This window comes from Geospiza fortis, unplaced genomic scaffold, assembly GCF_000277835.1.
Source record: "Geospiza fortis unplaced genomic scaffold, GeoFor_1.0 scaffold424, whole genome shotgun sequence".
In the NCBI taxonomy this organism is placed as follows: domain Eukaryota; kingdom Metazoa; phylum Chordata; class Aves; order Passeriformes; family Thraupidae; genus Geospiza; species Geospiza fortis.
Window position 1 is genome coordinate 1,692,304 of NW_005054354.1, and position 27,512 is coordinate 1,719,815.

General features: G+C 38.3%; 2 protein-coding genes across 2 annotated transcripts in view; both read right to left on the reverse strand.

Annotated features, from left to right (window-relative positions):
- The window catches only part of SLC26A4 (solute carrier family 26 member 4), a 24,494-nt gene extending 24,327 nt beyond the window's left edge, over positions 1-167 (reverse strand). Inside the window, exon 1 of the mRNA XM_031059017.1 lies at positions 31-167. Within this exon, the coding sequence (XP_030914877.1) occupies positions 31-167 (137 nt within the window). The remainder of the gene's footprint in view (positions 1-30) is intronic.
- A 5,694-nt stretch (positions 168-5,861) lies between these two features.
- The window catches only part of DUS4L (dihydrouridine synthase 4 like), a 36,653-nt gene continuing 15,002 nt past the window's right edge, over positions 5,862-27,512 (reverse strand). Inside the window, exons 7-12 of the mRNA XM_005423508.2 lie at positions 24,914-25,014; positions 22,612-22,762; positions 18,222-18,357; positions 15,555-15,666; positions 8,183-8,283; positions 5,862-6,818 (exon numbers count right to left, since the gene is read on the reverse strand). Coding sequence (XP_005423565.2) covers positions 6,780-6,818; positions 8,183-8,283; positions 15,555-15,666; positions 18,222-18,357; positions 22,612-22,762; positions 24,914-25,014 — 640 coding nt within the window. The 3' untranslated portion in view covers positions 5,862-6,779. The remainder of the gene's footprint in view (positions 6,819-8,182; positions 8,284-15,554; positions 15,667-18,221; positions 18,358-22,611; positions 22,763-24,913; positions 25,015-27,512) is intronic.

The following is a 27,512-nucleotide window of genomic DNA, read 5'->3' on the forward strand; positions in this document are numbered from 1 at the left end:
TGCCCCTCAGCAGCTGCCCCCCAGAGCCACCTGCCCGCCGGAGCCTGAGGGAGTGAGATAGGACCCGCCACTCTCGCACACTGCTTGGCCCTCACGGAAGCCTCCCTGGCGTTCCCAAAGCCTTGCTGCGTCCCATGAGCCAAGTTTTGGGAGTCGTCTCCACGCATAGACGTAAATGCCTAACAGCACCTGCTCTCCAAACCACCGCGAGCTCACGCAGCAGCCGCGGTGGGAAGAAGCGGCTCAGGCCCCACAGGCTCTTTGCGTCACACCTGAAAGGAGAGAACATGGCCCAGGGCTGCAGCTTCTGGTTTGCTGCAGGCGGCTCGTAGGGAATGAGCTCCTTTGTGGCCCTGCTGTAATTTAGGATTACAGATAGGACTGGGGCTGAAAAAGTCAGTCCTGCCTGCTGAATACTGCTGGCTACATTTCAGCTTTTCTACCTTACGTATGGAAGACAACCTAGCACAGATCTTACAGGAGTGAAGCAAAGCACGTGTCCTCCTCACCTAGGAGATTTCCTGAAGTAAGAATCAGTGCCAGCGTTTCAGCCAACACCAGAGGTGCTGAGGGCACACACTGAGGGTAAAGCATCAAGCAAAGTATTTGTTCAATGAACTACTCAGGCATGGAGTTAGTTTCAAAGTAATTAAGTACAGTCCTAACTTCATTTTAGTAAGTGTTCCATTTAGTAAGTGTTCCGTTACTAAAATGGAAAGAAGCTATTTGCTGAAGTATTTTTTGTAGGGTTAACACAATTCAGGTTTCCTAATTCTGCAACTGGCTTCCCCTCTGCTGCACTGTAAGGAAATCTGGGTAAACTGCTGAACTGTTTTGATCTGAGCAATGTTGTATCCAGCAGTGAAGCAGCCAGGCTCCCAAAACAAGTCCCAGCGTTTTCTAGGAAACCTGTAAGCACAGCACTCGAGTCAGGAAAAGCTGCCTTGCTCCAGAGGAGCAAGGAAAGTGGTCTGATGTAAATGTTACTTAATCCAGGGTAGGAAAGCTTTCAGATTTTCTCATTAGCAGATAACAGTATAGGGAAATAGATGTCATATTGGAAAAGACATATTAGACATATTCTAAAGCACATACTGAAAACTGAGCTGGCATCAAACCTGAGTCATGTATTAGGTTAGAATCCACTCCAGATAAAAATGGAACACCATGAAAAGCAGTTTTGAAAATTAACTTTAAAAAGTTGTGGTAACATTATCTTAGTTCTGAAATTAATACAAGTTAGTATTATTTAACAAATACTTAGTTCTAGATTAGTTAATAAATACTTAGCTCTAAAATCAATACAATTAATACAAAATTAATACAATACAAAGACAATGAAATTACTCCAGCAGGTAAAATGGCTTCTAGGCTAATCATAGAAGCAAAGAGCAACAGCAAAATCATTTGCAGGAACCCAATGTAGATGCCCTACACTTGCCAAATAAACTTACCAAGTTTTCAGGACTGGCTGTGTATTACATATTATTTTCTCCTAGAACATCCACAAAACTATTACTTGTATAACTAGGATTTTAGAGGAGAACTGCACGATATCAAGAAGAAAAGACATACTAGGGAACAAGTAATTAACACAGGAAGGGTACAGTCAGAAGAATCGGAATTGACTGTAACTCACACTCCCTGCAAATTTGTTTCCTGCAGCACATCTGCCTGAACAGTACTCCAAGCTTCAGCACCTCAGCTGATGAGATGTGGTAACAGCACCTGCAGATATTGTTTCGATGAGAACTCTGTAGGACTATGAATCTTGGCGGGGCAGAAGTATGCAAGTTCGAGGACAAGAGGTTTCAAGAAAAAAAAATAATCTCTATCTGTGTAACACAATGCATTTACCAGAATTTGAAATTATTTGAGGAAGAAGCTAAAGACTGTAAACCCTAGCTCAGAATGGATCCCATACACAGAGACACATCTGTGTCAAATCAGCTGCAACATGTTTCTGAACTGGGATGTTGCTGACCCCACTCAGGATGCACCTCTTTTCCTTTTACCTTTCAAGCCAGAAGGCTCTTAGTTTTTCATTTTTCAACTTTAGCTTTTTTATTTGGTTGGTTGTTTTGTTTGTTTGTTTGTTTTGGTTGGGGGTTTTTTTGTTGGTTTTTTTTTTGGTGGAGGGTCGTTTGTTGTTTTTTTGGGGGGAAGGATGTTCAGGTGTTTTTTAGCTTAAAATCTGCATCAGTCTTCTGAATCCTTTTGTTTACCTTATTATTTATTATTTTCTAATTAGTTCATGTTCACTTTGTACTTGGTATGAAACAAACAACCTAGGACAGACACACAGCCTGTTTCCAAGACCTCTACTTCACTGTATGCTCTGTTTCCTTAGACCTCTAATGCCCAAGTCATGTCTGGAGAAGAATCAAAGCCTAAGATTTTGTCCTTACTGGCCAAGAATAACAGTTCCTCTCTTCCTTCCTCTCACATTGTCCATTCCATACCCTGTTGAACTCACAAAGAAAGGAGTAGTTTAGCACCTTCTTCTTCCATAGTCACAGGAACAGGGATTTAAACCTCATGCTCAGTAAGATGTAGCATATGGTCTCACCACCAAGGTGAGAAGTTATTACACTATCTGCAAAACACAATTGTCGCCAAAGCTACTGCCTCTTCTGGCTGCGTTTTCAAAAACAAGAACAAATGAAATCAGGCTACACAGTCTGACCTCAAGCAGCAGGATAAAGGGTTAAAGCAACAGCTATTTATGTCAAGAGTCTTGCAGACATGCTTTTATGACAGCAGCAATTGGTGTCCAATTTCCAGATGAAATTTCAAATTTGAAATTTTTCAAATTTCATTTGAATGATCCTTCCCATATTCATGTTCCCTGGTAGCTGGTTTTGGCATCTCCTCCCTTCCAACAGACACACTAAAAGTAATATCTAACTCCTACTAGTCACTAAACATAGTGGGGAGGTTCCCACTCACTAAACCCTGGTGCATCCAAGTATGTTTGAGAATCCAAACATCCCAGATGTGCTCATGCAGGCCAAGACCACCTCCAGGGAATCTTTTAGCATGTATAGTCCTGGGCTGTATAGTCTGCTTCCCACTCTGCTCAGCTCTCCCAGCACTAGAGACAGAATAGCAAAATCTTTTCAGGGCACTTGCCCTTGCAGGTGGTAGAAAAACTTCATTTGGACCACAACTGCATTTCAGAGTGGACACAAAACTAGAGGGACTCTTGTTTTCCTCACAAACACGCCTTGCAATGCCTGTCTCTCTTTCTACATTACCTTATAAACAAAGCACAAGTGTTACATTTTATAATAGAAAATAAAACATTCCATATTATTCCTGAACTGAGGATGCTCAGTTCTAAAACTGTTTTCAGACATTCCACAATTAATGCACACAGCAATAGGCAGCACAGAGTACCGAAGGACAGGAATGACATAACTGAGAGCTGATTTTCCAACTTATCTGTAAAATGACTTGTATTAGGTTGTAACAGGATCCAGATTATATCTGACAGGGGGACAAGCACTGTCCAAAGGCATGACAAAATGAGGGCTTCTGTCCCAAAGAGTAAATTCAGAATTTCAAGGAACACTTGAGAACTGAGGCAGCCATGTAGTACTTTTACAGTAACTTCACATTTGGAAAAACAATGTCATTTCAATGCTGAGAGAAAAGCTGAGCTTTCACCCTTTACAAGAAGCTAGGAAAGCACAGTGTCTTTTCAATGAGGCTATGTAGCCAGGGACTACTGTGGCAGCAAACACACATGGAGTGCTAATGCTACATTTTCAGAAAAGACTCTGCACAATTTATGTTATTAAAGAAGATGCATTGTTGCATGTTTGTTGCAAAAATAAAAACAGGGAAAAACATCCTGCCTAGCTACAGGTGCTTTCATTTAAGGTAACACCAAAGCATGCAACCAGGTCCATTAATATTCAGGTCAGCTCTCATGCACCCACCATGACCTCACTGCTTTCTTGACTCAGCAGAAAAAGGGGTTTATGAAAAATATGTGGAAACACCCCTCAATTTTTTTTTTTGAAAGCTACTGTCAGTTAAACCTGTGCAAATATTTTTAGAATAATCTCTCCCATGCTTCCTCATTGAAGTATGGAAAATGTGCATTTGTAGTTTTGTAAAGAGGGAAAAAAGGCTCTGAAACAACCAGGCAATTACTTTGACATTATTTAGAGTATAAAGAGCTCCAAATTCTTACTTTTGGAGACATACTCAGAATAAATTAACTGTCCAACATCAGTACAAAAGTTATTTTGATTCTACCAGTATTAGTGGAGATTTAACTTTTTTCCATTCTTTTCCACAACACAGACATGTGACCAAAATGTGACCCAACAGCCTGAAAGATCAGGAGATAAAAGCATAAAATTTTGATTCATTCTTTCCCTGTATATCAAACATAACTTAAAAACATTACCAATGAGAGAACTGTAGTGAAAGTTGATTAACCCAGACTCTCACAAGCCCTGAAAGCATATCATGTGAAACAATGCAAATGCAAAGTATTCACAAGGATTTGCCATCTACTAGAATTTCCAGATACACTATTTAGACTTATAATTTTACAAACCCCACGTTCTTTCCAAGAACAGAGTTCTACATAGCAGAATCTACAAAATAATTTTAATCTGAATAACAGAAGATGATTTTTCTGTGAACAAGTCTGGGACTCCAAAGAGCTGGAAGTGTGATAATGCAACTCAGTCCAATGTGTGTGACCATCCACAACAGACAAGTACAAAAATGATGATGGTCATGCTCTGTGACAGGGAAACCTGACAAAGGATCCGAGTAATGGACACGACAGAAGAAGTGAATGGATTCAAAATACAGTCTGCGTGTTTAAGGAATCTCCAATGCAGGGAACATATCCCTGCAGCCCAATATCAAGGTTTTCTGTGTAATGTATTACAGCGTGGATCTGTTGTGCGTTGAATGCACATTGCATGTCTGAAAATACCCAGCCTCATTCCAGCTCCAAGGAAACAGTGCATACCACCTGTATTCCTTCACACTTCAGCCATGCTCTACAGCAAAACACTGTGTAAACCATTCAGAGTTCCTTCTCAAGGAGAAATATCTTTATCACTGCATTCACAGCCATCCGTTTTTTATTCCATGTTATTTTTTAAGATAAATTTTTAAGGATGAAAAGGACAGTGCACAACATCATTCATAATAAGCTTCTAATTTTCTAGCCCATTATCTACTTATACTAACAGAAGAAGAGTTTGAAATTTGAGTAGATAATAGTAAATAAAAAGCAAGAGTTATTTGCTTTTGTTCACTGTCTTGAAGAAACATAGGTGAGTTTTTTTGTTCTCTTATTAAAACCAGCACTTCTTGTTATACCTCCAAAGCTTCCAACCACAGCCTTTGGATCTGACCGGAGATAACATTCCACCACAATTTTAAATATTTCAGAAAGGGGTGGGGAAAAAAAGAAACAAAGATGCATTCAACTACATCTTCAAAACATGTGTATGCAGGTATGAAAAATCCGTAACTTTTCCTGGAAGTTTTTATATGAATTAAAAAAAAAAAAATCTTCAGTGTCACAGAATCTCTGAAAACACATTCTGTACTACTTCAGCAAGGATAAAGTATTTTTAAAAAACATATTTTAATTTAATAGGGTATGTTATTATGCCTTATACTACTTGATAAGCTGTGTTTAAATTCTAAGCTAAACAAATTGTATTTCCAGAGCAAGCAAAACCACCACTATGAAGACTGTATTTTCAAGAAGAGCTAAACATCACCAAGTTAGAAGTATCTTTTGTTCCTAGTGCATATAATTATTAACTATGATGAGACAGCACACTGGGAGAGATTTACAAGAAAAAATCCAGAAACCATGAACTTAAACAATCCCTTTAATATAACAAACATATCAAACTTTCAAATATAAACTGAACCAACTAACAAATAAGCTCAAAACAACTTTCTGAATACCAAAAAGGTCTTATGCAAAACAGTGCACATTTATTTGAGGTATCGTATCCATGAAAACAAAACAAAACAAACCAAACTATCTAAATTTAAAAAGATTTTTACTTAGCGAGGCTAAAGAAGTTGGGTGGTACATAAGGAGTAAACCAATGTAAACAGTGTAAAAATAAAGACTGCTAATACCAGCCAACCCAAAACTGAAATATCCCAATATATTAAAGAAAAATAACCAGAGGCATGCAAAATATTGTTTGTTAAAATACACTCAAATCCATGTGGCTAAAGTGAAAGTCACAAGCTAGTGAGGTGGATTTGCAAAGGCAATGTTTCTTTCTTTATTTTCCTTAGACTGATTGTCATTCAGTTTTCCACTGATAAAAAAGTTTTCAGCCTTCTTCAACCCACTGGGAATTGAATTTTTAAGATTGCAAACAGGTGCTGCAAGGAGGTTTAAGTAATTGTTTTTATGGTCTAGTGTGATATACAACCCCACCGAAATGCTACAAGCAATGGTGATCTGTTACCATTATGGGAGGAAAAAGCTTGGTAAACAGGTTGCTCCAGGTGGAGTTGAAAGATTTTTGAGTTTCTCCTCACGAGAGCAGTGACAAACTCCATGGTAAATCCGGTAAGCCACTTAACATTTTATTTGCAACACAGAACATTTTGGCAACCAATATATTAGAGTAATCTGAATAGTGACCTGCAATGCATGTGCTTTTCAGAAAAATCAAGTTTTGTTTCAGGTATGCATCAGGAACATCAACAGCACAAGCCTTTTCTCATTCAAGCAAGTGTAGCGATGCCATCCATCTTAGATGTGTTTACAGGTCTTTCTTATCTTCTGCTTTATTTAAACTTTGCTGAAAAGAGACAGATGAAAAAGAATTTAAGTTTGGCAAGATCAGAAACCACTGAGTCCAGATGCCAAATTTTGCCCCTTTGCAGTCACATCTGATTTATTCATCATACACCTTTCTAAGCTGTAGTCCCACCAACACTACCCCACAGAACCCCTGAGCTTCTGCTGCCAGCAGTCAAGGCTGTGCAGCCTAGTTCTGCTCCCTTTGGTTTTACAGCTGAGCTGTGCAGCAAACTTAGCACAAAACACTTTCTGCTATCAACTCATTTATCCCTGGGAGCTGCATCTACTGTGTGCTCAGTACCTTCTGTTCTTTCTACTCAGAGGTAAACAGAGATGGCAAGGATGTGTGTTTTAGACCACAAGTCTGCTAGAAATGCAGCAGGACTACTATGGGTCATTACACAGGGAAGCACAACAAGGACAGGCCATGCATGGTGGTCTTGAATTGAATACAGATACCAGTTGAGCAATCTGTAGAAGTACAGGGTGAGGCTGGGAATGAGTAAGTGGTTTCACAGAATATAGGGAATAAATATTATAACCAGATCAAAACTGCCTTTTTTTAAATCAATACAGGGCTGAACAACTCTTCTTGAAAAACAGGTCACCATATTTTTTTACTAATAATTTATTTTCTCCCAAGACCACTACTTGTAAATAGGCTAACTTTAATTTGTACTGAATTTTGCTCAAGACAGATGTTAGGTATGGAGCATATGAACACCTGTGAGACAACTTAAAAAGACAAACTCCCAGTTCTATTTACTGATACTTACTGTGTATCTCATGGGTATTATAGCCACGTACATAAAAAACTCAATCAAACAGCTAATTGAACTTTTGCTTAATATGGTTTGGTTTTTAAAAATTATTTTATACTTCAGTTTGAATTTTATAGTAGCCTGTTTTTAGCCTAGGCTGTTTGTTGGGTTTTTTATCCTGGTGTATCAACAGTATTGCAACATTTATAATCCAGGATTGCAAAAGCATGTTTTAAAAGCAAACAAAATGAAATTACTTTTATAAATCATGTATATATTCCCCCCGCCACCCACATCCCTCCTATAATTTTCTTACAGTATTTCAGTGATCATCACATGCAAAACCATCTGAATCTTGTTTTCCAAGCAACAGTAAAATTGAAGCTAGTGGTAACCTGAGCTTTGTCAACCAAAGTGCAAAAAATAAAATGCTACTAACTCTGCAAAACAAAATTCTACTATTTTGAAGTAGTTTAAGGAATGCTGCCTGTTGAACTTTTATGCTATCCCAACGATTTTGGTAAATTAGCTCTAAACAAACAGAATTTTGCTGATACAATTTCAAAACACAGTCCTTGTATGGCAATCCAGAGCCACCTACCTGAAGCTGTTCAAATTCTTTCATCAGCTGCTCATATTCTCTTCTAAGGCCTTCAGACTGCTTTTTAAATGCAGCCACTTCAGTTTTTGCCTTATGGAAAGCTGTAAAATACCAGAATTGGTGTTTTAATTATTACTTGTATTCCTGCAGTTCCTCAGAGCCCTAGATGTGCATCAGGGCTCCACTGCAGTAGACAGTCCTTCCTCTCAAATAGCTTAGAATTTAAAACACAGCATCACAGATGGACACAGGAACCTGAGAAGTTGAGGACAGGCAGCAGAAAGAGAATGGCCAATGCTCAGAAAGATCAGCATGAGGAACAGGAAGGGCCTGTAAGAAAGGTAGGGGTGAGACCAATAAACTGAAACAGGGGACTAGTTAGTGATGACTGCAGTGTTCTGTCACATTGCAGGAGACAGTTCTAGAAAAACAAAACTCAGCAACTCCAAAATCAAAACTGTCAGACCTCTTAAGGACAGGAGGGAACCCAAACACTGGGCAAGATTTTCACACAGCAACTGAGACCATCTACAAAACACAGTAAGGAGGAAGATGATACATGATTATAGGAGCACAGACCTCACCTTTCCACCCTGTTCTGAATTTTACCACGCATGAACTAATTGATTAGCAGCATCAGTTTACAGATGAAAAGGCAGAAATGGTGGTGGGTGGATAAACAACTCTGAACAGGTTTTTAACATGAGAAAAAAGTAATTATTACTCTACTCCATCTCAACACAAACTGAGAGCATGTTTATGCTGCAGTACCAAACAGCCTAGGACTCCACTGGGGCTATTTTACAATGCAGGATAAAACAGCACAAAGTGCCATAAAGCCATTAGTCCTAAGCTGTTATGTAAGGGCATTTAGATATTTTCATATTCCTCTGCTATAGGTATCTCAGGGATTGTTGTATTTCTCTGATTCAGCACCACAGGCACAGTCTAAATCTTGATCTGTTCATGTGAAAACAAAGAAATGTTGTTAATGACCTAGTAAGGCTGCCTCACATGGCCACTTAAAAACCCCAAACAACCAAATAAAATTTTTTTTACAAATAAAAAAAGAACATTAGCAAATTTCCTGGTTCCAAAAGTATGAAACTACCCTTTGACTGTGAACTCCTTGAGAGAGATTTCTTTCCCAGAGACCTCCAGTGCACTCAAGAACTGCAGCACCTCTAAAAGCCTGTTCTGAAAGGATGAAGAGCTAGATGTCTTTGTTGTTAAGCACTGACTTACAAGCAGTCTGGTATGAACCAGATTTCTCTTTGGGTGCTAGCTCCTGAAACATCAGGAAATGAGATTCGACCACTCTCCTACATGCAAGAAGGAAGACTCCCTCACCCAGAATTTCAGTTATTTTTAAATAATTAATTTGAATGTACAGATGAAAAATAATTCTCATTTCAGAACACTGCAAGTGGCTTTCCTGTAATAGGACTTTTACCTACCCTGAAATTCTGATTCACTAGAGTCAATAACACTTCAGTCTATTGATTCCAACATGATTAGAACCTCATAATTTCTCTTTAATGTCTCCTTTCTTTAATTTTCATACTCTTACACAGTTTTCCTTCATCCTTTAAGTCATTCTTGATAGGATCAATACAGATTTTCTGAAGGTTTTGGTATTTGGAGTAACTTTGATTTCCACACGTGACAAGTCAACCACTGTATTCTCTCTCTCTCTCATCTCAGTACTGTTTAAAATTTTCAATAGTAAAATTTTGATATCAATAAAATAAACTTGTGACAATTTGATAGACTTCTGAATTTTAGGTTGTAGACAAAAAAATTATATATGCTATTTCACTTCTCCAAGAATCTGCCAATTAGAAAGATGAATCTTGCTTTTGTTTGAACATTCTTGTACATAGCATAGCAAAAATTAATAAGATCTCACTTCTGAAGAAGTTCTAACTCAATGTTATTGATCTAACACTACTCAGTTATTTATAAGTAGCAGCACAGTATTTAGTTGCAACTAAAAACTACTTTATCTTTAAAACATGAACAAAATATCTAGAAGTATCTACAAGTCAAGAAAGTGAACAAGCTAGTGCATTGTTTTAGTGTTTTGACCAAAACAGATGTATGACAGAAATATCTTGCCTAACCCTAGAAGAAGAAAAAGCAAAGAACAGATTGTCCTTTCCACCTGGACAAAAACCCCAAAACATCAATAAACCACCAAATCCAGACTCATTCCTGTTGGGGTCACACAATTAAAAGGAGCATCACGTCTTTGACAAGGTGAATTCCTCAGTGCACCCATTTCCCTGGATGCCTTGTGAAGCACCAGAGTGTCCCAACACCAGTGCCCAGCTCCTGCTGGGAGCACTGCAGTGCAGCTCAGTTCATCAGGTACACTGGCATATGGATCCTATCATATGAACACAGATCCAGCAGGAAACAGGAGATCCTTTGTGTGCACAATACACTCAGTTATTATTTCTGGCTTCCATCTGGGCTGTTACTTTGCCTCCCAGGAGCACAACAGCTGGACTGGCAGCAAGCAAGCTCCCACAGCTGACACCTCCCACCAAGTCAATGCAGGAGCAGGCAGAGGAGGATGCTGCTGCTACATTAATGCACCCATTGAGAGGAATAATCAGTGAGCTCCAAACACAGAATCCAGCCTCAGTACTGTAAGAGGTAGGCTATCATTTTCCATTCTGTCCCTTACCAAGAAAAATCAACAAACTATTCCTAGGGCAGTGTTTCAACGGAAGACATTTGCGGAAAACTTTACACTTCAATGTGACTGAAGGTCCATAAACTAATGTAACATGTATAATCTGGGAAAAGTAGAGAACATGTCCTTTCACAACATTCTCGGAATCCTCTTCCAGGAGAGACAGTTTACTTCAGACTGCTCTGAATTCTAAGGATGAGGAATAAAACTGCTCTCAGGAGCTACATTACCACAGCCCAGCAGCTGTAGCATTTCTATGATCATCCCATTTCAACAACAATGGAGAACCTAACACTAAAACCAAACAGCAACAAAAACAACTAATAATTCTTTGGGAATTTCCTTGCACAACTACTAGCCCTGGTCTGACTACATCACTTGACTTACAGTGCTTGCTACTAAGGAAACCATCTGGAACTTACATTAGCATTGCTCACAATACAAGCCTACAACCCAAATGATGTGGACTAGCTGAAGAGTAAAAAGAGCCCTCTCTTAAAAGAGTTTTCAAGTTAAAAAAGAGCTATTCATGTTTAAGAATTTAGGCACTGACGGCACAAGAGATTTGCCAACAAATACGCTGTAAGGCTGGGAACTCAACTCCAGTCAAGTACCTCCATGCTAATTCTGAATTTTCTTCTTAAGAGATAATGGTCAGAATTTAAAATGAGAAGGCAGGGCCAAAAAAATTTACAAATTTGCTTCAAGTGCCTTTTGCAACATCAAACAAAATTTTGTTACAAAAGGGATGTTATAGCATCGTCAGATGGCATAAAAAGCCTTGTATAATAAACCCATGCTTGCTGTATGCAGCCATCTCTTCCAATCAACACATGTGAGTATCAGCTCTTGCTGCATGTGACATGGCAATGGTTCCCACCCTTGGTTATCATCTCACAGTCTTGTAAAAAGTAAGGTTAAGTAAGACAGACCTTCTTCCTCAACTTCCCTCTGCCATTGGCCCAGGACATTGCTTCACACTGTAACAGGCCAAATAACAAGACTGTGGCCAATTCTTTAAACTTGTTTGTTTTTAAAAACTGGAGTGCATCAGAGAAGCTCAGTGTAGTTTTCATACATGGCACTAGCCTACCCAGCAACACCAAGGCCAAACTGAACTCTCCCTTGCAGCAGTTCTATGACATGTATTCCCAATGTCTGTATTTTTAAAAAGGTTTTGAACATGTAGAGATCTTCACATTTATGTGACAGCTGTACATCTGTACATGCATACTTTCTAGAACAGCCAACAGTTAGAAGTTATTCCAAAACCAGCCCTCCACATGAATTGCTGCTCTCCTCCTGTCTCCTACAACACTATGGAACCATGAAACAAAGAACACTCGTGTCAGTCTGTACACAAAACAAACCTCTTTAAATGATGCATTGAAGTTCCATTAGAATTTCCTCCTGCCCCACCATATATGACATTAATATATAAACAGAGTATTCTCAGAAAAAATTGACCTGTTCAAAAGCAACTAAATGACTTTGATGAGCCAGTACATATTTCATGAAACCCTGTTCCTGCTCCAACACAAAGACCACTGTAAGGACAAAAGGCTTTATGAAACTTCTCTCAGGTCTAACCTCATGCCCAGTCGCAGGTAATTTGTTTTGCTGTGGTTTTTTGAATAGTCTTCCAAACCATCAAAATGAAACAATATCATGGCATGTCTTCTTTCCCCAGAAAATTCCTATTGGTCCTAGACCAGTAGCCATATTGAGAACCTTTAATTATCAGAATCAGTATTTTGTTACAAATATGTCTAATGTGTAGCAGGAAAAACATCCTCACATCTGTACTGCTACAAGTATGTACATTTATTTCTAGGTATCAATGAGACATTTTCACACTATATAAGCGTATCAATAAAATACCATCTCAGAAGGTTTCTAACCAGTCATGTCACTACATGTCTAGGTATGCTAAAAATGGATTTAGGCTCTCAAAGTGCTCGCCCCACTGCTGGGTGCCTACAAAGCCCTGACAACAATATGTGGGTCTGCAATAGAGCTGTGACGAACTAGCCTTCTTTGCTTCCTTTCCAATATAAAGCAAAAAAAGGCATCAAGTGTAATAGAAAAGTCAAGCCTGGAAAGAAAGCAAATTTGGTCAAAAACCTTAAAATTAATTTCCAACCTTTCCTCAGATGTTACTAATTTCACTGCTCAGTCTTTGATTCTTCCTCCACACCTGTTCAGAGCATAGGCAAAAGGTCTTCTTAACTTAGGATTTCACTGTTAAGTGAAGAAAAAAAGAAGTAGTCTATGTTTTCTGTAAAAGGTAGAAAGCTGAAGAACTAGAGATAAGTCTCCTGAAAGTCTGCATGAATAGTCAGTATGAATAATCTGTCTACACTATGATTTTAGTCAGAATTTCAGGAAGAAGAGACATACAGTGTTTCCTCTTCCAGCTGTAAATACTGATTCAAAACTTTACAGGAAATTTGCATAGCCTTTGATGTCACAGCACCAATGTGACACTAAACTGTCTTCTTAAATGTGAAGCAGGTGTACATTTAGGACTCCTCCTGGCTGCCACTGTACAGACTTAACCCACCTTTCAACTCATAGCCTACTCTAAAATAATATATTACCATGCATCAGCAGCTTAATAAGTGTACCAGACCAGAGCAATGGATATTTGAAACTGCATTTGAAAAAAAAAGTTTTTCATTTCAAGCAGCAAAAAAACCCCCAAACACAAACCCCCAACCAACTATGAACAATATCCAAATTCATGACTCTTACTAATATCATAGCTCAAAACCAAACAATAAGAAAGCCTTAAAAATCAAAACCAGTAAAGTTTTCATTTTTATACTAGTTTTGTCTTGTTTCATGATTAGGTGACACCCTTTAAGCTCTTCACTCTTCCCCCACAATTTCATGGATTGGACTTTACAGACACAAAGAAAAAGTTACTTTGGTCATGTGAGCTCAGTAACATGAAACAAATTGCTTAGAAGGGGCAAAAAAACCTTTCCAATCTCAGCTTTCATTTTGTGTAATGCATTGCTCACACTTAGTGAACATGATAGTCAACATTCACCTACCCAGCTGCAGGAATTTCAAAAGAAAACAGTAAATTCACGTCCTCTAACACTCTACAGAAAGCTCTGTCTAAGGATGTGGTTGTTCTTATCAAGTACTTCAAGCTTTATGGCTATCAATTTGCTCAAAATAACACATAAGAAAACTTACAAGAAGGTAAGACAGACATACCTCAACACCACCTAGCTGCTCATGGTAATTCCCATACCACCCATGGGGTTACTGGCAATGAGGGGGGTGGCATTAGGAGAAGGGCTGTAAATTTTTTTGTATTCACTCCTTAGAAAGACCCTCTCTCCCTCTTTTGCCCTAACAAAAGATTCAAGCATGCCTTAATTTATACATCTCTTGGATGGACAACGTATCACAGGGAGAATGAAGCTGAAACAGCATGAGGTAAACCTATTTGTTCCTTAGCTTTCTCTAGCATTCCTGACTGAAAAGCTTACATTATATTAGTGTTACATACCACCAGTTAGTTTAAATAAAACATAAGCATTTAAATTTTCCATTGATCCTGTCACTTCAAAGGCACTTCCCCCCAGCTTTCTTCAAGAAAACAGCAGGAGAGGGAAAACCCATCACCAAACATGATTGAGAATGTGAACTAATGAGACTCTCTATTTAAAGATTCTTGTTGCTTCAAGCCCAGTTGAAAACAGCTGGTTTACATTTTTTATTTGAATTCCCAGTGGACAGCAAAAAAGGATTCATGCAACATTTCTGAAAAATTTATTCTTGCAGCACTGTAGCAGTCCCAGGCAGTATAAAAGTGGGGCTATGTTTTGATGATAACATACTGTCTCGTAACAAGAAAATTTGTATTTTTGTTACAATCTGAACATCTGATTAATGTTTACAAGATCGCAGGCTGTGTTATCTTAAAAACACTGATTTCAGATCAGCAGGTGCGCATAGGCATCACACACCTTGAGATATCCCAGTAAGACAGAACCAAACAGGTAAAATCTGCTTCTATCTCAATTTGGGCTGCCTATAAAGCAGTTTTGACAACCTAAACCTTAAACACGGAAGCTGCTAACAAAAGTATTATGTTACAAATTGTAAGTTATGTGTCCTTGTAAACAAAAAAAATATTAAAAAGCTAACATCTTAACACCTCAGGTGCAGAACATATATAAATTTAAAATACTAGTCAAGGACTTTTCTGCTGTCTGACAGAAACCCTATGGTAGTAAAAAACCTCAACCACAATACATCCCCCATTTCATACAGGGAGAGTGGCTGCTATGTACGACACGAAAGATCAAACTGATACCTAAAAGCAACCTGCAAATGATTCCATATCCTGGTCATTTCATTGATGAAGACAAGTCAACACCACTTAAATATATCAGTGCAACTTGTTAATAATTACAACTTAACTAAGGTGTTTCGATTACATCTTACTTATTTTCATAATGAACACATTTACTAAAATATTGGGATGGCAATGGCATGTTTTATCAGTTCTTAGTCAAATGTAAAGAAACCCTATGCCAAGTGTTCTGGAAACAGATGAAGTTAATTCATGCTACACCTAGAATATTTTTTTGACATTCAGTGTTAAACAATCTTTTTCTTCTTTGCAAAGAGGTCCTAACTAATACTCACCATTTGATGTCTTCTGTAGCTCTGCTTTCAAACGTTCAACTTCCTCCTTCAACTTCTCCTCAGTGGCATCTGTTGACTCTTTCTTTTTACTATCTCCTTTTCCACTCAAGGCCTATTAAAAACCACAGTTGCTACAATTAACTTTATTTTCATTAGTCTGATATTAATGCAAAATATCCAGGGAATGTCAGCCCTGATCTTGCAAAGCATTAGGTTTTATCAAATGTCAACCTGACACAGGCAGATAGTCATTCTAGACAAAAATCTTCCTTAACAAAAAAAAAAAGGAAATAAACAAGCTCAGAGTTTTAGGTAATGGCGTACTTGTAACAGAATGGTGTTATCTCCTACGTAAGAGTACTTTTCATGTCTGCATCAAGTGCATAACTTTCATTTAGATTATAAAATGGATTTTGTACACAATGGGACTGTCAGTGACAGAAAGCTGCCATGTTTACGTGCAAGTGGTTCTAATTCTCTCCTTGTAGGTTTCCAGCTACTTCAGTCTTCAGAACAGTTCCAATATCCAGATTTGATTTCCAGTGAAATCCAGGACAAAAACTAGGAAAGGATCCAGGAAGAGCCCTGTAAACACTTGACAGAAGAGCAATATATTCCCTGTACGACAAAAATGTTAACACTACTATACTTATGTACCCTGTTAAGGTGTAAGATTATATCCCATAACAAGATCCTTTTCTCATAAAGCTTCTACTATCTAACCACACATCATCTCTGCAATTGCAAAAAAGGACGTAAATGCTTAATGGGAAAAAGAAAAGAAAAACAACTGAGATGAACAGCTGTTAGGTAAACTAGAAATATCAGACCTTACCAGGCACAGGCAGGAGCAAAGGGGAAAAGATTATTTTAGGAAAAAGAAAAAGAACTGTTTATATAGACTGGTAAACAATCCAAGGAAAAGAGATGAAAAAAAATTTCCAGAAGCTATTTAATCAAAGAGCTGAGATGACATTTAACTGCTGGTAAAAAAACCATAGCCAACTGTCTTCTTTGCTTTGTGCTCACCTCTTTCTATTAGCATGCAAATAGCTACTTCTGTAAACTTTTATCTGAAGTCCTGTGATCCATGGAACCTCTCAACAGGTGACAGTGCAGACCTTGCACACCAGAGTAAACTCACAGTATTTATACTTGTAGCCAGTGCCTTATGCACAATTGCTCTCACTTCTCTCCAATGGTGGAACGAAGCACGCTTGTAAATAAACACAAATGCAGGGGCCAAGCCACAAAAAATCACAGGATGTCTATAAAGCTAAAACATTCCAACCCTGAACATTTCCTGTGTCCATCACAATGGAGATCCAGCCACAGCATGTTGTCTGCACCTGTAGCTACCTGTGTTTTTGAAAACCATGCAATCATGCACACAGATAAAACCAGAAAGGACTACAGTTTCCAATTTCTGGCTATCATTTACAAATGGCTAAGAGAACGTGTTGCTAAGAGAATGTGAAAGCAGAACAAAAAAGAGGACTTTTGGCAAAATCTCAACAGGACAGAGAAGAAAAAAAAGTACCCGTAAGCAGCAAAAAGACAAATTCCATGGCTGAGAGAACAATTTGGATCATTTTGACAGAATACCAAATCGCAAAATTTTGGAATCATTTTATACTTGGGAAACACCTAGCACAGACTAGTGATCCTTGTTTTACAACACCTCTCAATTGGATTTTTTGTATCCCTTCCAGTACTTTCTGTCCAGAGTCTTCGTAGGAAGATTTATTACAAAATTGACAGTGCCAGTAACCATGGACACTGCTTTAGACAAACTGGAAGGAAACCTGTACACACCCACAGGGAATTTAGTTTTAACTATGTGCTGGACTCTAAAAGCCTTCCTATGTCTAGATGTCTGAACTCAGCTTAGGGTTCAGTCTCTTCAAACAGAAGTCAAACTGTTACAAGAAAAGATTTCATGCATTTATCTTAATTACATCTTATATCTTTGATGCCTTTCCTTCCTGAATAGTTATGTACTGAACCACAGCCTAATCACTCTTCACATAAAAATAACATCTCTCCAGTCTGTTGGTGGTTTTTTAAGTAAGAAATTTTTGGTAGTACTCTCATTAATAGTACAATAGTGTCCTATTAAGAAAGAGAAGTATTCTGAAATTGGCTGACTTCCCATAAAAAGACAGAAGAATACAAAATTCATCAAATACAAAAGATTAATTTACAACTTAAAAAAAGACATTCAGGACTGGAGAAAATCCTATTAAGAAGAAACAGTCAACATGAAAACAGTTATATAGTAGGCTTTTTCATCCTGGACTGCTACAGCCTTAACCTAAACAGGCAATTGTTTGTGATAAAAGGAATAAGATTAGTGTCTCCCTCTACTTTGCTATTACTTAATTCAGAGAGATATTACTATAATCTATTACTACTTTGATGAAATTTGTACTGGAAAGACAGAACTTCATTTATTTGGTTTACTCCAGCTTCCTTTGTTAATAAGATGCTACTATAATTTGTTTTCAGTATTCGGAATTACATATTATAAAAATATTTTTCTTCTTTTTTCAACCAGAAGGAATAAAATGAATAAAATGAACAAGCATTCTGTAGCAAACCATCCTCAGAGTACATTGCACTAACTACTTGCTGTGTAAGAAAGTTACTGAAGAAGCTCAAAGATACCTCCTGCAGCCTTTCATTCTCGGCCATGTATTTTTTGGCTGCTTCAGTAGCATCATTTACTTGTGTTTCCAGAGCTGCATGAGATGCCATCTCTTTTGCCAACTGAGTGAGAAGGGTAACAGTACGTCTCAATACACTGGTGAAGAAAAACAGTGAACAGAACTGTAATTTACAGCACAAATTAAAAAACCCAAATCACAAGCAAAAACCAAAACCACAAAAATCAAACCAAACAAAAAATACAACAAACCAAAACAAGCTCTTTTCTCTCTCAGCACTAGATGTAAAAATAAAACCAGAAGAGGGAAACGTCCAGGCTCATAGATGACAAATAATAGCAACAAGAGAGACAGACAATATTTTCATCCATTGACATTCTGATTTTTTACTTGATACAGAACCTCCCTCATCCTAAATACCCACAGCCATTAAGGGGTCAGAGACCTGGTTGCTTAAAGGCTGTTTAAATATTGTTATATGACCCAGTATTTTCAGGATTGATCTCCAAACTCAAGAGCCAAACAACAAGTTATGGTAATGAGTATAGTGAAGAAAAAAAAAATCACACAACTTCATAAACAGCCTTGCAAGAATAAAAGTAACAGTATGAGCACAGTAATCTTCCAAGTACTGTCAATACAGTTAAATCAGAACATGTGTGGATGTCAGCACTGATATGGCACCTCAATTCTAAGCTTTGCAAATACCTTGCTTGATTCTTTGCATCACTATTTTCATTATTCATCCTGAAGTCTTTCAAACGTTGCTGAATCAAGGCAACACAACACTGAATTAAATTAATGCCTATAATGTAAGTATGCAGCTGCTCTTCAAAGAAATTTGAAAATCTAAGTAATTGACTTTTGCATAACTAGAAGAGTATTAACAGATCTTTTCAAGTTAAGCTTCCTTCCACCCTTTGCTTTTTCATTGAAAGTTCCTTTTCTTACTTTTTTAGGAGGTTAATATAAAAGCTAAGGTCCTCACGTCACTACTTTTCCACAGGTTAGCAAATTTGCTATTGCTTATTAACTTACAAATGCAGGAGTCATTAAAACATCAACACTAAAAGAGAATCATGGAATCATGTAGGTTGGAAGAGGCTTCCATCTCATGAAAAGCAGGATAGGTTAAGCAGATAGCTCAGAGGCTTGTCCAGTTGAGTTCCTACCATCTTCAGTGATGGGAGATTCCACCATCCTTCAGGGTCCTTGTTCCAGTGCTTAACTGCTCTTGACAGCAACAGCACTTTTCTACCACAGCTCAGAACAGCTCAGGTTCCTGTTACCTCTTGTCGTTCCTTTTTGCACCCACTGAGATGAACTGCATCCATCTTTTTTACTACTAGACAGACATAGAAACCAATAGGATTTTCCCTTCTAAGTCTCTTTTGGCTGAAAGCAAAGCTCCTCTATCATCCCCTCATTAGTCACGTATTTCAGCCTCCAACTTTCTCTATACCCCACTGCAGTACTCCAGTATTTTGGGGAATTAAAACTGAACAAGTCCTGCAGCTGCAGCATTCCACGTGTCATAAAGAGCAGAATAACCATTTTCCTTGATCTGCTAACTTCATCCTTGCTATCACAGTTCAATACACAATTGGCTCTCTACCAGGATCCCCAGGTTTTTCCCTGTAAAACTGCTTCCTACCCACCCACACAGCCAGTCTCCAGCCGGGATGCTGTATATGATTATCCAATAAAATGTCAGGCTTTGCATTTGTCTTTGTTGAGCTTCATGAAATTTCTGTCAGCACATTTCTTTGACCTTTCTGGCTTCCTTTGAAAAGCAGCACTGCTCTCCAAGGTGTCAACCACTCTGAATTGGAACTGTGAGTAGCTTGCTAAGAGCACACTCGATCCTATCATCCATGTTGTTAATAAAGACATTAAACAATACTGAGCCCAGTACCAACCCGTGAGAAGCACCAGCTGAAATTCACATTGTTATTATCCTTTGAGCCCAAAGGTCCAGGGAACTTCCCACCTGCTTTTTTTCTCCAGCCTGTGTCCCTCCACAGTTGGGCTACCAGGATACTAAAAGACACGAAGTCAAAGGCCTTGCAAAAAGGATATTCTGCTCTTTATCCACAGAGCCATTCATCTCACTGCAGAAGGCAACAAGGATGTTCAGGCATCATCTTCCCTAAGTAAATCTGTGACAGCTGCTCCAAGTCATTATGTCCTTCATGTCCCTGAAGATGTCTTTGAGTAAGGTTTGCTTCATAACCTTTCCAGGGAGACCAGTCTCTAGTTTCTTATATCCTGTTTTCTGCCCTCAAAGACAGGTGCAAAGTTTGCCTTTCTGCAGTCACCAGGATTCTCCCCAGAACTGTGATCTTTCAAACTAAGCCTTACAACGACATTGGCCAACTCCCTCTGTCAATCCTAGGACGTCACAGGCTTTTGTATGCCCAATTGGCCTGTGCACTCCCAAGCTGCATTTCCATTACTGGGATGATGTGACATACCCTGCTGACTCTCCTAGAAGGCAGTGAGCAGTGGGCTCATGTTTTCTTGAGATTTTCTTTCGTTTCAGCCCTTTTTATGCCTCTCTGGTTCAGCATGGGCTAAGAGAGGACCAGGTCAGACTAGCAGATGGGTGTGTTTGTCCACCCAGGGGACAGTCTCCAGGGGCTGTGACCCCCCTCTTTTCTGCACAGTTTGCAGATGAGAGGCTCAGCTGGCCACAATACCCTCACTGACAGGTAATTTTCCTCACCTGTACCCCATGCTCTGCAATCCTTGAACCCCACAACCACTGTTGTCTTGCCAGAAGTGACAAGCTCCCAGCCTCCTCCACGTTATGAATATGCATATACCATTCTTGTGGTATTCTCCTATTGGCTGATGTGCTAAAATGAACGAAAACTGACCCAAAGAATGAACTAGGGGCATCCAATTACCCATTCACACTAGATGGGGTCTCAAGTTTTTTGGGTGGTGGTATAGCAGTACAGGGTAAGGCAATCCAAGGAATACTTTCCTCTCACTTCTCTGACAGACATTGTGTCTCTTTCATGGATAAGCAAACCAGCTCTACTAAGGAAAGTCTTTTGATCTAGTGACTACTGGAGGAGTGCTTTTTTCTCCTAAATCTTGGTGAAAGGCCAGCAGCTCAAAAAGACCTCAAGCAAACCTCTTCAAGAGCAGAGCTTTTATACAAAATAATCTATTGGGGTCACTTGACAAGTTTTCTTCTTTGGAAGCTGAATATAAATAGGATCCTGAGATATCAGCTTCCAATTCTTTTGTAGGATGCAATCTTGCTATTCCTCCTGGAGCAGAGATTAAAAACATATTTGTGCATATTTACTTAACCTTTCTGTAGGAAGACAAAGAACTTGATGTATTCCTACCACTATTGAGCAAGGCTACAGCCACATTGTTTTTTCCAAAGCTTTTCTGCTCAAGCTTTGTATTCATTTTACCTTGACACTTTTTATGCTCAATGGTCTGCTAAAATGGCCACACATCACTCAAAGGGGAAGAAGTTTGTCATAAGTCTGATTCTCTTGTCCTGTGCTCCTCTTGAGTACTGAGGCAATGTCAAGCAGCTCACTGAAGGAACTCCTAAGAGGACCAACACTCATTGTCCAGCCACCAGAAAAATGTACAAATGGAAATTATCAGACCAACATGTCTGTTTCTGTTTGTTCACATTATCTGTGTCCAGTGACTTCGTGTGCTCCCAGCCCAACTGATAAGATCTGCAGGTTGTTGTGCCTACTGATTCACAGGTAGTCTTGGTTGCTAGTGGGCAGTACAGAATTGCCCTTTCCTTTACCCTGTTTTAGTAGCTGAACTTAGACATCCTGACAGAGACACCAGACTTATGATCATAACACCTTAATAGGCAAGTTGCCACAAAGCATTTGGTCTGAAATACAATTGAAACTTTTCCTTGAAAGCTAGAATATTATCCTACAGTTCTTAACTTCAAGCTTGAACTGAAGTGGCTCAGGTCAGGCTCAAGCTCTGCTTCTTTACACAGCAGGGTGCAGTGACACCAGCTTGCCAGATAATAATATTATTTAACAGTACTTTAGTTTTTGAGCGGCTTTTCATTCCAGTTTTCCATGTGCAAAACAAAGAGTGTAAGTTTAAGGAAGGAAATGAGTGAGTATTTCCCAAAGAAGCTTCTGCAAAATACATGTTTTCTCCAGCACTCAAATGTTTCTTTCCATGTGTTGCTGACATATCCTTCCAATCTTCAAATAGTTGTAAGGTATTATTTTCCCTGATCTTACTTGCCTTGTAGCCAACCTAGTCACAATTAATTCTTTAATTTCCCGAAATTGTCCTTCTGACCTTTACTTTAAAATTACTTTGTGCAATAGTTCCTGTAATAAACATACCATGTAAGCATTCAAAAATGTTATACTTACAGCCAAAGAAATAAGGAAAAACCTGAGAGATACAGGTTTCTTTGCGACCGAAAGAGTTTCATCTGAATATGATCAAAGGCACTGCTGTTGACATTTGCAGCCTTTTCATTCACATGAACAGATGAGTATTTCCTGACTTCTCTAACAGCATCTGCAAACAAAAACAGTCTGTTCTTATTCACATCTGTGGGCGTGCATGCATGCTAAACCAGACTTTAGTACTAGAAATACGTACTTTGATTTTCTGCTCAGCAAACAGTATTAGGACAAATAGTGACAGCAATTATGTTATCCATGCATTTAAAAGATTGGTCTTGATAAATCATGAAGTACTCTAGCACATTCCCAGAAATACAACAAACCATTGCCCAAAATATGCCTGAACAGGTATTTCAAACACTTGTACCCAGCCACGAGGGATCAGGCCAAAGCAACTCACTGTACAGATGTTACCAAAGACCCTATGGTGTCAAAATGTCACTGCTGACAACTGAGCTAAATTCCCCAGTGGACAAACAGTGAGAAAAGAGAAAGAGAAACAAAAAGAAGCAGTATTTTCCCAAGTATTTGCTTTACACAGAGTTTTTTAAAGATATGCATGTGTTTTAGTAATGACAGAAGGGTCTACTTTATGCTTCAATAATAGAGGGAAAAAATTATTTCTTTAACATCCATTAAAATAGGAAGACTGTAGCAACACAGCAGTAGTAACAGTAGTAACTAACAGTAAAAAGATCATAAAAAGAATGGAGAAGGAAAGCTACAACTAAGCTTTCTTTCATCTGCCTTTCATACATCTTTCAGCTTCCTTTCATCCATCACATAGTTCTGATAGTTCTGCAAAAGGGCCAGTGCATTGCAAACACCTTTCAAAGGAGAAGACAATTAATTAGGACTTACATCCACATAAACTCCAAACCTAACCCAGTTAAGAGTTCACATTACTATCTTTAAACATAAGGTCATCAGACATTCCTACAACCAATACAGCACCTTAAATCTCCTTTTGCACATCAATAAATACACACATTTCATGACGTGTTCTTGCAGAATATTTTAGCCAGATGCTATTAAATTGCTGCTGCATTTGTCTAAGCAGGCAAAATCAACTCCAAAGAAAAGCACAAGTGACTATCACTCATGACTGTCTCTCTCATATGTCTGAGTTATTTAGACGTTAAAAAAAAACCCTGAAGTGAAACTCAAACAATGCCTCAAAGACTAGGAGCAAACAAATGCATGTCCCTGTGCTAGGAAAAGTCTAGGCCTGCAGTAACCTGTCACTTCATGCTATGGGGCAGGTATCTCATCACTGCTTCCCTTTAGCCCTGCTCTCTCTTTCCACTGAGAGAACAAAACCAATAACCATCACCAAGTCAAAAGCAAACTTTGGTCAAAGTTTTCAACAGCAGTTCAACAGAGTAAATCAAATATATTAGTTCCCAATATTAAGCCATTCACTGAAGACCTACTTTTAAGAATAATACTAAACATAATCTTAAAAAAATAATAAAACAGTCTATTTGAATTTCTGGTACTTTAAATATTAAGAATATAGTCCTATAGCCTAGTCTGACACAGTTATATACGTCAGGGCATCTGTATGCTTCCCTCAGCAGAAAATAAAACCATGCATTTTTTCTTTCTATTTCAGGCAGCATGGAATTAAGTAACATGTATATTCTAAGGCACTGGAAACACCTATCCATGGAGAACTACTTAATGTCCCCGAAACACAGGAGAACTGCTTTCATCACTGAAATACAGGAGATGCCTACCTCACAACAGTCGGGACAGACATTAAATTAAATCAGTCAGGCATATGGTAACCATTAAAGCTTTACTCTTACTTGACAGACCTGAGGATCTACCCATAACAAATGAAAGCCAGCAGCTGTTTTGTATCTGTGCTGAGCAAAAGTATTCAAACAGCCCAGTGCTTTCATATATTCTGGTCTTCTACTTCAACAGCAACCAAAAGAAAGAGTGCCATCTGCTGCATGAGGTACAGCCTAGCTAAATTCTGGTGTTAAACAAGTTCACTTATCTTTGTGAGAAAGTCTAGGCTGCTGCTTGGTTTCCCTAAGCTCCATTTTTCCTTCTCATTCACTCAGTATAATACAATTGCATTTGGATTCCCAATGTGGATGCAGCACTAGCCCTCTCTTTCATTCCAAATGTATAATTTTTCAATAATTAGCTGACTTACACTAAGCTTGAATCCTTTCCATTAGTTTATTCATATAAACTCAACATACCAGGTTTCTTTTATCCATTTGTTAAGAAATTATCTAACACTTACCAAGAAACAAGACGATCAACAAAACTATTATTGTAAGGAACATCTTGTTCCAAAATACTGCCATTTTGCTCCATAGAGGAAACATAAAAATCTTCTGCCATCTGTAAAATAGAATTGTGTTATTCAAAAATAATTAAGCACTAAAAGAAGAGCATTACAACCCCACAGAAGAGAGCCTTGTTATTGATAAGGGACTTGTATAACATCTCTGAACAGCTGCTTTAATTGCAATATAATTTAGGTGTATGTTAACTTTTCTAGTAATCATCCAACTTCTCTTTTTTTTTGTTGTTAATACTTGCAAATTTTTTGCATGATAGCAGATACTCTGCAGATGCTATCACTACATCGTATTCAGTCCTGAATATAACAAGGGACAGGGTAAAGACTGTAAAACCCATTCATTATTTTTATTTTTTATCCACTAATACTTCTATTAACTCTGAAGTACAAGGACTATTACTGCATTCTTACTTGTAATGACAACAAAAAAGACAAGTCTTGTGTCCATATTGTGTTAAGGATTAAAACCGGTAACCCAAGCATAAATTTGCTGGCTACAGAAGTGACTTCTGGTGAGGCCAATGGTGGTGTAGACTTCTTTTTCTGAACAATTAGTTATCTATTTGATATTGCTGCATGAAGGGCTGTAGCAGAAGCCACACTTGCAGCACAAAGAGCATCTGATGTGCTCAAATGAACTGAAACAAGTGATAACAAACCACCTACTTGTCCTTTGCTGCAGGTTACAATCAGTGCTACTGCACAAATGAAATAATATCTGGTCATGCCATAGGGATGTAACACAGACATATCACTCACCACCTGATTATAGGAGGTAAAATTTCCTACTTTTGTTAAGACTATTTACACTTACCAGAGACTGTTAAAATTTGCCCTCTAACAGTGGTTTCCAACCTACCATGAATTTAATTTAAATGAAACTGCAGCATCATCTCCTATAGCTATTTCCAGCTCTCCACCAGAAAGAATTAAAATGTTTTTGCATTGTGCATGCAAAAACCTCATTTAAGTCTTCTAGTATAATCTGAATTCTTTATAGCAGACAGCCACAGTCTGTATCAAACGAAAAGTTTACTTCAAACTACAACTCAAACAAAGCCAGTTCACTGACTCTTTAAACATGCAATTTTCCAAGCTCCATACTGACCTTCAGTTAAGAAGTGATTCTTTGAGGTATGACCTTAGATAAACTACACTGCCAAGTTATAATCAGGCTAAAAATATGGATCTCTCTACTGGAAAATCTCCCTGTGTTTTATTTCCACATTTTATTTTTCCTCAACAAGAACTGACATTCACATTTGCTAACACTCCTCTTCCTTTTGGTGACAAAACTCAGATAAATATAAAACTTCCATACTATAACACTAGCCACCATTTTAGACATACTCGTAGAGCACATCTGATCTGTCTCTGTATATTTGCATTTTTTTACTGTCAATTTACTCGTTCCCAGGAACTTATAAACTTGTTAGCAAATTTGAAAAAAAATTAGAAAATGTGCACACACAAGAGAGATAAGGAATCCATTTGAAGACTGACAACTGAGTAAATCAAAACTTCCAAGAACAGCAGTTTCCCACCTGTCAGTAGCCATGCATGCCTTTCTCCTGACAGAACCAGCTCCCAGGCCACCAAGATGTGTCAGGCAGAGCTGCTGCCCCCTGGTACTGTCACAACAGCTAAATCTGATTTTTAACCCCACAAGATTGCTGCAAGTTTTGTTAAGAAGTTAATTTCATATACCACATAAAGGAAAACATGATTTCACTCTTTCAGAAACCACTGTTCAGAGGAATAGCTGAATGATCCAAACAAAGCACACAAATCTATCCTTTCCGTAGAATTCCAAGCACTGTATTTAATATTTGAATAAATTTTGGTAAAGCTGCACATTATGAATTTGCCTTTCAGCCACAAACACTGGACTCTGTTTGCATCATAAGTGAAACATACTTCAATACTCCCAAAGTATTCTGATTGTGACATCAGCCTGCAGAAATTCTTGCAGCTAGTTTCCTCACATAAGCCATTAATAATCTGATGATTATGACTCCCATAATACTCCTCTCCTCTTACATAGTTGCACTTTTGCTTAGAGAACAGTAAGAAATACAACAACTCAATAGTCTACGTTGAAATGCTGAACTCCTTGCAAGCCAACTTGTAAAAAACCAGAAGTTGAATTAGATTTCAGAACAGTTTCCATTTCTCAAGCTGAGGACACATGCCTAATCATTGGTATCAACTGTGGAGGAGCCAGTCATTTTCAAGACTCCTCCACAGGTTTAAGTAGTTAAATCCAGACTTTCCACAACAACTCTTGTCCCTTAACAGGACCGTAAATGCTACATCATTCTAAATACATCTAAAGATGCAGGAAACAAACGTGCAACAGTTTTTACAGAGCATTGGTGAGACAGCTTTCAAGTTTTGTTCTGCTTTTTGTTTGGGGGTTGCGGTTTCTTACTTTAAGACTCCTTCTTTTGTGGGTTTGGTTCTTCTTTGAAGACTTCCTGATATTCTGAAAAGAAAGCAGAAGTCTGCTTCTCTGCCTCCTGCAGAAAATCTAGCT